This window comes from Opisthorchis viverrini, assembly GCF_000715545.1.
Source record: "Opisthorchis viverrini unplaced genomic scaffold opera_v5_51, whole genome shotgun sequence".
Classification (NCBI taxonomy): domain Eukaryota; kingdom Metazoa; phylum Platyhelminthes; class Trematoda; order Opisthorchiida; family Opisthorchiidae; genus Opisthorchis; species Opisthorchis viverrini.
This window is the reverse complement of record NW_008751707.1, coordinates 1745158-1757573: the sequence shown is the minus strand read 5'-3', so window position 1 is coordinate 1757573 and position 12416 is coordinate 1745158. Positions and strand designations below refer to the sequence as shown.

The window sequence follows — 12416 nt, the reverse complement described above, 5'->3', positions numbered from 1 at the left end:
TGCAATCGCTTACAGAAGATCAGTTCAAATGCCTCATTTTTGTCGCTGGACTTCAATCTTCTCAGGAATCAGATATTCGCACGCGATTGCTATCCAAACTTGAGCACGAAAAAGACATTACTGTGAAAGACCTCACCACAGAATGCCAGCGCTTGCGCGATCTCAAACATGATACCGCAATGGTACAGCAAAAGTCGCGATCGCCTATTTCCAGCAGTTTCATGACATTGAAACGAACCGCTGTCACTCCTGGAAAAAAACCATCAACATCATGTTGGTCATGTGGTGAATGACATTATGCACGTTTTTGCCCATTCAAGAAACATCAGTACCAAGTATGCCATCGTTGGGGCCATAAAGAAGGCTTTTGCCGTACCCACAATGCCAAATCACCATTAAACCCAAAGAATGATAACAGTCCGACGAAAGACTCAATCAAAAGGCGGACGTACAAACAACGAATACAATCCAATTCTCTGTTTGCTACATTTCAAGCTGAATTTGAATCCCGCAGGAAATACAAAACAGTTCACATCAACAATTTCCCGATCCATTTGCAGCTTGACACAGCTTCAGATATTACATTAATATCACGTTCAGTTTGGGAATCAATTGGGAAACCTGTTTCATCCTGCACGAACCATCGGGCCAAAAGCGCCTCTGGCAGCACTTTAAAACTAACAGGCAAGTTGTCTTGTGATGTGTTATTCAACAATAAGCACTTCTCAGTAACGTGCTATCTCACCGATTGTCCGAAATTAAACATACTCGGACTCGATTGGATCAAGAAACTTGACCTTTTTGGTGTACCTTTATCATCTGTGTGCAGTACCCTGAAATTTTCATCCTCCTCAGACATTGCGGAACACTTTACTAAGACACTGAGGACAAAATTCAACGATGTCTTCCAAAGTGGCCTTGGATGCTGTACCAAAACCAAGGCAAGCCTCAAACTCCAACCTGCTTCCACACCAATTTTCAGACCGAAGCGTCCCTTGCCATTTTCTGCTCTCACACCTTTGGAGAATGAACTTGTTCGTCTCCAGCAATCCGGAGTTATCCAGCTAGTAAACCGTTCGTTATGGGCAGCTCCCATTGTTGTCATTAAAAAAGCAAATGGCAAGGTGCGCATATGTGCTGATTATTCCACTGGATTAAATGCCGTCTTAGACTCTCACCAATATCCATTGCCGGTACCAGAATATTTGTTCACCAAGCTCAGTGGTGGAAGATGTTTCGCAAAACTGGATCTTGCTGATGCTTACCTTCAGACAGAAGTCTCTGATGACTCCATTGAACTTCTGACAATTAACAAACATCACGGTTTGTTTCAGTTTAACCGTTTGCCATTTGGGGTAAAATCTGCACCAGCAATATTTCAACAAACAATGGATGCCATGCTAAACTGTCTATCAGGAGTTGCTGCTAATCTGGATCACATCACTCTTACAGGTTCTAGTAAAGAAGAACTTCTACATCGTTTACATTGCGTACTCGAACGGATTCAACAATATGGTTTTCGTCCACGTGCAGAGAAGTGCGCATTTTTTCTCACTTCTATCACTTCTATCTTGGATTGATTTTTGACGAACATGGTCGTCATCCAGACCCAGAAAATATTTCTGCCATACAACAAGTGTCAGAACCGACGAATTTAGCAACCTTGCGCTCCTTTCTCGGTTTAGTAAGCCATTATATTTCATTTTTGCCAGACATGCACCGTGTCCGTGAACCACTTAATCATCTTCTAAAAAAGGATGTGCCTTGGAATTGGTCACATCAGTGCCAGTCCGCTTTTGACAAAGTAAAGTCCCTTCTCAGCTCTGATCTACTACTCACACATTATAATCCAGCCCTGAACATTACTGTTGTTTCAGACGCATCCAACTATGGTATTGGAGCTGTCATCTCTCACGTTTTCCCCGACGGAAACGAAAAAGCAATTACCCACGCAGCTAGATCCCTAACAGTTACCGAGAGCAATTATGGTCAAATTGAAAAAGATGCTTTAGAAATAATCTTCGCCATCAAGAAGTTCCGAGCATGGATAAGCAGTTAGAAGAACTTGTACGCAAGTGCTCCAAATGCCAACTATCTGCAAAATCCCCTCGAAAAACAGAATTATGCTCATGGCCTGTCCCAGAAACTCCATGGTCACGAATTCATGTTGATTTTGCGGGACTAATCAACGGCCAACAATATCTCATCCTAGTAGATGCTTATAACAAATGGCCAGAAGTGTTTAGCTTGAACCATATTACTGCTGAGGCTACCATTTAAAAACTACAACATGTGTTAAGCCACTTCGGAGTTCCAAATATCATTGTTTCCGACAACGGCAGTGCATTCACTTCCGCTAAATTTTCCGATTTCTCTCAAAAAAAGCCATACAGCACGTGCGATCACCACCATTTCATCCACAATCAAATGGCCAAGTGGAAAGATTTGTGGACACTTTCAAACGCGCACTCCAAAAACTCAAAGGGGAGGGGACCACACCGGAAATCATTGAGACATTTCTGCTGAGTTACAGGGCGACACCAAATGTTAACGCTGCACGTGGTAAGTCCCCGGAGGAGGTACTTATGAACCGGATGGTCCGCTTACCCATTGACGTCATCCGTCCAACACCACATTCGTAAACCGGCAGAAACATAAATATGGAAGTTCACTCCAACCGACATCACGGTGCTGCAAAGAACATATTTATACCCGGCCAATCTGTGCTAGCGAAAGACTATCGTGGTGGCGCGGAAAAGTGGACACAAGGCAAAATTTTGCGCCCTGCCGGAAGAGTTGTCTATGAGGTAAATGTATGCTCCTCTATCTGGGTCCGTCATGCCCATCAGCTCCGCGCTTCCTATCTTCCAGCGGCAGCTACACTTGACCCTGTTCTTCCATTGGAGACTCTTCTCGACACATTTGAGTTAGCTCAAAAGCCAAAATCTCCATAGCCGATGAATGAACCAGAAATTTCCAAAAGTTGTACACCTAGAAGATGGACCGATCGGATCAGAAAGCCTGCCATACGAATGCAACTGAACCCACAACTCCAGTCGTACGAACAAGGACTTCAAATGGAAAGTGTTAGGAGGCACTCCTAACGAGCATATTGCTCAACATTTCCCTCTCTCTATCTCAGCCTTTCATTGGACTGTTTTGTTCCATTCCATTCTTGATTCTTCGAATCACAATATTGGCTGTTCAGTTGCTGCAGTATAATTTCCTCAAGGCTTTTTGTCTTCTCAATTTCGTGTGTAACTGACAAGGTTGATTGACTAATTAGTAGAGAACATAACACTTAGGCACCTATCTCTCTATGGCTTCAACTTTTCTCGTGGTATTTACATCTTTCATTTTTAATTCAAGCGCTGGTTCTGTAAATTGTGCAGGAATTCAGAGGAATCTTCTAAGCAGTATTTACAAGAACTTCAAGCTGCACGGTCAAGGTACGTGACAAACAATAACAAAATGCACCGTACGTTTCAGTTGAAGTTGTAGATAACCCACCTTTATTTTACAGCAAACTTGCCACTTTATTAGACTGCATCTGTCCACTGAGTGCTACAGCTGACCGTTTCTCTGAAAAGAGAGCTTTTCCGATAGGCCTAAGCACTTATGATGCCGAATTCATAATAAGCAGTTAAATAGCTTGCAGTGTTAGATGCATACAGTGTTAACACTGTTTCGCCGCGCCGTTCTTCGGTTAAGGAATAATAGATTTACGAAAGACGATTCAAAAGAAAATAAAATCTTATAAACCGTCTTCAGCGTGCCCAAAATATTTATTCTTTTTACTTTTTTCTTTTTTTTCGTGTCACACAGTGCATGATTATAACACTGCCAGTGACTGTCTTAGGCCCTTGATACCGCGGGAGATGACAAAATTATTCGTGCCAATCTTATTTTGCGATCTTTTTTGCCTCACATATAGCAAGGCTGTCTCAAGCTTCCCAGTACCTGGAAGGCCGACACAGTTGGCAGTGCTAACCTTAAAAAGATAGCCTGTCTTTATTACATTTGCCCAATGGAACAATTTTACCGTTTTTCTATTTTCCTCGCAATAGTCGGATTTGGCGTTGTCAGTGATGGGAGGGATGGCGACACTCAGTCCACCAGACATAATTAATTGATTTGACATTTCTTTTACGTCACCTTCTTGAAACTTGCTTTTCACCGAACATAATCTATCTATGCAGATAGTGTAACGTTGACTAAGGCAGCATCACCCTGTTAACTGGGAATAATCTGAAAAAATAACTGCTTTTTGTTCCCTAATCCTGCTTGCTCTTACATTGTCATTGTATTTTCAGCATCACGTGTCGTACATGCGCTCAGATGCATTTTGGTCTGCATCCCTTCGTTAAGGTGTTTGGTCAACAATCTTCAAGTCTGGGATAGCTAGCGACCCAGTGGCTGCCTACTGCTTAACAGAGGCATGTCTACACCATAGAATTTTTGTATATTTTCCTCGCACCAAACTTATATACACTTGTGTATGGGATTGATTTTTTTCTTCGTTTCTGTATTCTACTGCCACCTCTATGCTTTTGTTTAGTTTCTGGTTTTATATGAGCACAATATACTGCCAGGTGTAGTATTCTTTGAAAATGTTTGGTGATGGATCACATCTCATATCTCTAACATCGTGGTTTGATCTGTCTCCGGGTTATCTTTTACTGGTCAAAAAGTTTTTTATTCTCATGCAAGATGGTATTCTGCATTGCTTCACCTCAGTCCATTCAGTTCCATGTCTGCCCGATGCACGTCATCCTGGAAATGATTACAATCACCCACTATAAACTTAGTCCTTTATTAGAAAAATAGGGTAACCTCGCGTGAGCTCCCGTTAGCGTATTGTACCAAAGTGCTGTTACCAAAATGTACCAACAAATATGAGCCACAAAAAGGTACTGCGTATTTTATTATTGGTGATGCCTCACCTGGAGCATTTTCCGGTGTGTTTTGCCACTCATTGTACCGTCGGACTTGTTCCTGTGTTTAACACTAAGGATGAGCTACACAACAAATCTACCTGACGTATTTCGTAATGTAGAACGTCCTTCTGTTCGTCAGACAGCTGAGCAAGAACGTCTGGGGGTACGTGCATATCTTTAACCATCTGCTCAAACATTTTGGAATTGTCGTCTATTCAGGAGGCCTTGGTATTGATTCTCTGGAGCTGTCCGATTTATATTCAGCAGAAGAACAAGATTCTAAGCGCGTGTATAGGCGGCACGGGCTTTGTATAAGTTCGAGATCATATATTAACTCAACAACTCGGTTGTGCTCTGTAGCGCATGCACAGCGGAAACTAAAAGCCATTTCATAGATGGTGGGAGTCAAGGTCAGACTTCAGTGGGCAGTGCGAACCAGGAAAACGTGGATCTCGAAGCACTCTCAGGTTGACCGCTAAGTTATTCTAGGTTCAGTTACGCGTGTGTTTGGTTCTTCAAGCGACCACATGAAAAATTCGTTGGCGTCCTTTTTCTGATACCTTCACCCTCCGAATGTACACTCCACCAGCCCAGGTTTTCACGGATTCACAGATTCACGGATTAATACACAGGATCGAGGCTTTTGCCCAAGATTCCCGGGTCAGTTTTGTTCTTGTCGGTCAGCGGCTGTCGTTCACCTGAAAGGCACAAGTGAAAAAGGGTGTAGCACTGCTCTTTATGTTCTCAGCGCGGGGCAGTATGCTCGCCAGCGCGAGGATTCGCATAAATAAATGTCTAATAGTGCTTTAAATTGGGTTCGAGAAGGAGCGTGTACAACCGTCGGAGGAAGGTCATTCCACGCAGCTACTACCCGAAATGAAAAAAAGTTTTGTCTAATGAATGTGTGTGCCCTGAGCTTGAAGATTTTCTTACTATGTCCCCGCCGGGTGTTTGCTGGGTCAACGGTAAAAAACCTGTTTGCCAAGCTTTGTTCAAACAGGGCGTAAGTAAGAATTAGGTCCCCTCGGAGGCGACGGTACTCCAGGGGAAAGAGATCAAGCATCGCGAGACGCGTTTCGTAGTCCATGAATTTGAGGCCGGCAACCATTCTCGTAGCGGCCCGCTGGACACGCTCAATGAGGGTGACGTCTTTCGTGCGTCCTGAGTAGACAACTTGGTTGGCGTATTCCAGTAGCGGTCTGGAGTAGGCCCCATTGAGTTTTTGGAAGTCCATGCGAGTAATATGGGAGAAGGTGCGTCGGATGGCGAATGCCTTTCAGGCCAATTTCTCATGGTGTAGTGAGAAGGACAAGTTTGAGGAGACCCAGAAGCCCAAATCCTTTTTGGCATCTATCCTCATGATGTTTCCTGGTCCTTTCTCATCATGCATAACAAAAGCGTCCTCTGAGTCTCCTCTGAGTCTCCTGCTTGGCAGCGTCTACATCCATTTGGAGGGCACTTGCATTGGAACTCCAGAATTTCAAGTCGTCTGCAAAAAGTAAACATGGACTCGCAAGAATGTCCGGGAGGTCGTTGGCGTAGATCAGAAACAGGAGAGGTCCCAAGACGGAGCCTTGAGGAACTCCAATGGAGACCGGCGCTGGAGAGGAATAGGTTGAGCCTATTCTCACTCAGGATGATCTGTCTGATAGGAACGCCTTGATCCAGCGAAGGATTTTCCCTTGAATTCCGTAAGACTCGAGTTTGTGGAGCAGCGGGACGTGTGGGACCCTATCAGATGCTTTTGAGAAGTCGAAACATATGGCATCCGATATGAGTCCTTCGTCCTTGGCTTGGGTTAAGCTGTTCATAAACACGAGAATGTTTGTCACACGACAGCGGTTTGGGAGAAATCCGTGTTGGGCTGGAGATATCAGATTGCTGGAAGTAAGGTGATCTAGGGTAGCTCGCTCCAGAATGCGTTCCAAAACCTTGCGCGGCACGCTGGTGAGGCGAAATATATAAGTGAATATCAAGAAAACTGTAGACCTGCTTTTATTAATAGCCATTTGAGAAGGCCTGCCGGGAACCACAAACGTAATGTGCCCTAACCGGGTCTATCATGTGCTTAAGCAAAGGTGATTCACTTGCGTTTCCCATCCTTTTCTTCCGATATTCCATCGATGCGGCCAAAGGCCTTGAGACATACGCATTGGCTCATCTGTTTTATGGGATTAAAACAAATGCAACCTCGTCATACCTAGCACCGTTTCTTTCAACCTGACTACATCATTCCCCTCTGGAATGATCAACTCTCCTTATCTCCATCGTGCGACTTACTTTATTTTCTTTTGTCAACGTGATACGTGTGTTGCAAAAGTCGAAGAGAGCAGGATATCACTTGCTGATTAAATTCTTTGAGCCTCGATCACAAGATCAGGAGAAATTTCTAAATTCCATACCCCGATGGTGACTATCAGTGTCAGGCCACCAACTCAGCGCGTTTCATTATGTTCGCCAGTCTTTTTCCACCGGTTCCTTCTCAAGAACCCCTAACATCATTCGGCAATTACCCCAAATCATTATCCAGTTAGCAGAATGCTCCGCTCTGCAACACCCCGACAAAAATTGACTACTGCATGTATATATTTTTTCGTTTGTCATGGAGGATGGTCGCTGTTTGGAACGGGTAAGAAGAGAAAAGTTCAACAGATAATAGATAATGTAAGTTTGAGCTATGGGACTTGAATTCGTAAGTGGAACCACTACTCATTTAAAGGGATAGCAGTAGGAAAGCTATTGAACACTTCGTGGCCCATTAGGACAAAAACCGTGCCTCCTCTTTTTCCTGCAAGGACCCACTTTGTTAAGCGTGCACCAATGTGCAGTCACCACAAGACCGACAGGCACCGCCATAAATGCAGAGGTTTAGTTGGCGCTTCGTCCCGTGAGGTGAGCCACTTTTTGCGGAAAGGCCAACAAGCGTAGATTGTCTAACCTATAGGACGAAACCTCCGGTAAAATTCTCAGATCTATAGGTGGCAAAAATGCAGGCCTTTGCTTTAGGCGGATGCGAAACGCTTGGACATGTCCTTGCACCATACATTTAACGTGGATCCGTGTGCCGAGTCCGAGCATCCATTTGATGAGGTAAGGGAGGCCACATACTCAAACATGGTTTACGAAGGGAGCACCCTCTATGTGAATGCCTGATTATCAAACCTGATTATCTGGCATCCATCTTTCATATCTCCTTTGTCAACGGCTAGGGAGTGACAAAATATTTGCATCTTTCCCCTAACTACGGACCTCACCTTCTTCAACACGTGTTTGCCTGTTACCTCATGAGCACTACCCCAGTAGTTGCTGGTTCACCAGCAATAACCTGAGGATAATCGTAAGATCCGAGCGGCTTTGGATCTTACAGGATGACTGTAGGTATCAGATTATAAGCAGTGATACTGAGCGGGTATTGAAGATAGGGATAAACGAATAAGAGAAGTTAATATAATTTTGACGATTAGTTCATTGAAAAAAGGGGTCCATCGGCATCATGAAATAAGTATAACATGGGATCGACAATGGAGCAATCTTTGGGAAAATGAAACTACATTGACGCAGGTTGGCTTCCTGAAAATAATACCGAGTTGGTTCCGAATGATACATATACGTGTTTATACTAAGAAGCTACCCGGAACTCCGATGTTGAGTGAATCCGACACTAATAAAAGGGGACCTTCAGTCTTGGCCGATAGCGTAACAAATTATTGCACACTACGAACCCGGTTTAAACAATATCCCAACAAACATCACTAAGTTAGATGCAATTCAGAGATAATTCAAAAGTGTGGCTGCCGCAAAAGCAAGTTGACGCGCGCAATCATATGCCTGTCTATCATCACAGAAGGCCGTTTCATCCTCGTGTCTATTTTTCCATCATGGCAAGCACTCTAAAAGGCATAGACCTGACACATGTTTACATGCAAAACGTATGGAGCATAAAATCGTGAAGAAAATAACAATGGGCCATGGAAGACAAAGTGGAAGTAAGAAATCAGAGAAGAAACGATAGATAGGCGTAATTGCGTTATAGTTAAGAGACGCGAATTTCGCGGCACGTGAGAAGTGAAAACAAATGGGAAAATAACAAGCGGTTGCGAATGATTTACAGGAGGAATCAAATAATAACGTTTTTGGTCTAGAGCCCATAAACGTCGATGAGTCGAATTTCAAAATGCGTCGAAGAGAAGCTTTACTTGTCCAGCAGTGCAACCAAAATGGTATTGCAGGAACCGTTAGACAACTAGTCTTCTTCGGTGCAAGATCCCTTGGATTATTTTAAAGAGGGTGTTTGAGTGCTGCCAGTATAAGTGAGATTAGTATAGATGGCTGAAGACGCTACGCTGTCAACATATATTTGGTTACATAATAAGCCTCGGAACAATTTTTAATAACTGATGAGGAGGTATGTTGGGCAGCTTCGGCATATTTAGGTAAGTTAGCCTGGTTTTAGGCGTTGAGTACTTCAGCTTGTTCAACGGCGATACACTAACAGACGGACGTCAAAAATGCAGCAAATAAATATGGATAAATGAAAACTTCGTGGAAACATCAGGCTACCTCGTGAACACCTTGATAGTCGGATTAGTCAGAGTGTAATTCACGATGTAAGCGTAGTTGCCCTCTGCAAAAAGTGAAAGGCTTCGAAAAAATTCGGTTTAAGCGATATGCGTGGATAAGGGGACGGTCATTTTGTTAGTTGATAGTGTGCTTCCGTCCTGTGGATAAATATCGGGTTGTTCCTGGGGCGTGACTCGGAGTGTATTGGTATAGTGCACCATATCGTGTTCGGTCAAAATCAGTGCTTGCTGTGTCGTAGCTGTCAACAATTTTTTTACTTTAACCAGTGTTCACTCTCGTTAACTTGTGCGAAATGGGATTTGTCCTCCAGCTTTGAAGTCACGATAAGTGACAGTCAACAGTGTCTGTGAGGTCACGTTAAAAAATGGTTGCAGGTGTTTTTGGCACAGTAGAGACAGTGCGTGTGCAGGTATCCGCCAATGACAGGTTCATCAGTTCTGCTAGGCCGTTCTAAACGCTTCCAACTAACCATTTATACTTACTGGTTTCCTTCATTGTGTACTTGTACTGCTTTGATTTCCGATGGTCGTTACGGAGATCCGCTTATCATGCATAGTTGTTTTTGATGATGTGGTAAAAAATAATCCCGAGGCTGGACTGCGCTTTAGTCAAGTTGTATTCCACAATCACAGAAGCTACTGAACTATCGCCGTACTACTTTAACCTCCACTCCCCTTCAAAATAAGGCTCATGTTTCGACCCTGCGACCTTGATACAATAGCCGTTGTGCTGGAGGTTACCATGATACGTATTTGTAATGCATTTCTTTGTAATTCGCATAATTCAAGGCCGAAAATTGTTGCAGTGTGAGCCCGACATTTGGGCTGTATCTGATATCATCAGTTGGCTGGTGACAGAGGCCAAGCCTGCCTCCAAGCCATCACCCTGTAGGGCAAGAACTACAGAAAGGTCTGCTGTCAAAATCACTATTATGGATTCACGGCAGTCACACTTTTTAATGAATGCGTTATTAGACCTTACATGGCCTCCAGTGGTCACAGTATCCTTGTGCTTATCTAGGTTATACTGGAAGCTTACTCACAAAAATTAGTTTCCTGATAAGTTAGGCACATTTGATACATTATTGAATACAATATTGTCTGCTACGTTATTATTATTTGCAGGCTTCTGCACTCTGCGGATAGGCGGGAAACAGAGATACTTCAATTGACCCAGGGTCTCAGTGATTAGTGCCCGATGTTGCTTCAGTTTCTAACGGCACGTAGTAAACGTGAGAAGAATGAAAATGTTTTTTGTTAGTGTTGTTGAGGGAGGGAACATGAGGCTGAGCTCTTAGGGCGAAGTCAAATAGCCTAATTAATGTTCTTTTTCTCACGAGTTCATGGGGGTCAGATTTCTTGCAAACAGACTGATAGTTTACCGGTTTAAGTGGGCATTAGAGTGTATATATTTCAACCGCATGCTTAACAGCTAGACAAAAAGGGAAGCCGAAATATGTAGATAATGGACGCGGCATTATACTCGCCCGTCATTTAGGGTTTACAGTTTATCGGGAACTGGGAAGTACACTGGATGCAATTCAAGAAGTGAGAGGGCCGCACCATGGTTGACTGCCATGTTCTGCAGGCACATGGTTATAGTTAAGTTCGACCCCCGAAAAATGTATACAGAAGGCAGGAAAATTGGATTAAGGCTTACCACTACAATGTACGGCGTTTTTATAAGGGTCTCATAAAAGTTCGAATGCACGGTCACCAGGAATCTCTCTTTGACCAAATAGGCAACTTTATGCACGGTGCTGAGATTGTCAGGATGAAATCTGTGCTTATTACTGCTGTTTTAGCATTTCGGCAGTAGGATACTTCGGAATATCGTATGATTCAAGCAGTCAGACGCGATTACACAGACCTGAACGTTTACCAGAACCCATGTCTCTAAAAAATTTGGGAGGTGGTCCGCGTATGGTAGAAGAGAATCTCCTGGATACCGATCTCAAGGAGGATTTCATGAAGAATAAGACAAAAACTTCGGGTGGTAAAACTCAGCCAAGTAGTTCCCCGTGGACATCAGGTCGTCAAAGTTAATATGCTTGGGGCTCTCTGTCTAAGTTGCATCTGCTTTTAGTCTGGCTATCCAAAAAGTTGCTTTACTGGCAGTCTGTGGTAGTTTGATGCAAAAGAATAACCGTAGACTGGTTATACACTAATAAAGTGGATCGAATGGAATAGAGTCAATAAGAATTGTTCCATCTAAAATAGTCCGTCGGTGGCCCAGGTCAGCGAATGGCCGCAGCAGGCGCGGACGAAATCAGATGAGAAAGTCGAACAACGCGCCCACGCTTGCATTGAATGAAATCGTGGGGAATCGCATCCTTGTAGTTTTGTCTATTCAACCGAAAACGTTTGCGCAGTTGACGAAACACGCAATGGAAGCGTGCGTCTACTAAGGACGCACGAAAGGCTTCACCATCATTGAGCGTGTCCAGCGAGCCGCTACGAAAATGGTTGTTGGCCTCAAACCCGTGGACTACAAAACGCGTCTCGCGAGGCTCGATCTCTTTCCCATGGAGTATCGTTGCCTCCGAGGGGTCCTAATTCTTATGCCCTGTTTGAACAAAGCGTGGCCAACAGGTTTTTCACCGTTGACCCAGCAAACACACGGCGGGGACATAGTACGGAAATTTTCAAGCTCAGAGCACACACTTTCATTAGACAAAATTTTTTCTCATTTCGGGTAGTAGCCGCGTGGAATGACCTTCCTCCGACGGTTGTCCACGCTCCTCCTAGAACCCAGTTTACAGCTTATGCGAATCCTCGAGTTGGCATGCATACTGCCCAGTGCTGAGAACATAAGGAGCAGTGCTACACCTTCTTTTCACTTGTGCCTTTCAGGTGAACGATCGCCACTGCCCGACGAGAACCAAACCGACCCAGGAAA

At 43.9% G+C, this 12416-nt stretch overlaps 1 protein-coding gene across 1 annotated transcript; it reads left to right on the top strand.

Moving 5' to 3' along the window:
• Nucleotides 1–6698: 6698 nt before the first annotated feature.
• On the top strand, nucleotides 6699–11925 carry T265_03543 (hypothetical protein; the record flags this gene model as incomplete). The annotated part of the gene is made up of 3 exons (XM_009168055.1): nucleotides 6699–6829; nucleotides 11323–11528; nucleotides 11738–11925. 3 exons carry the CDS (start codon nucleotides 6699–6701, stop codon nucleotides 11923–11925), a joined length of 525 nt encoding a protein of 174 aa, XP_009166319.1.
• Between the last annotated feature and the right edge of the window lie 491 nt (nucleotides 11926–12416).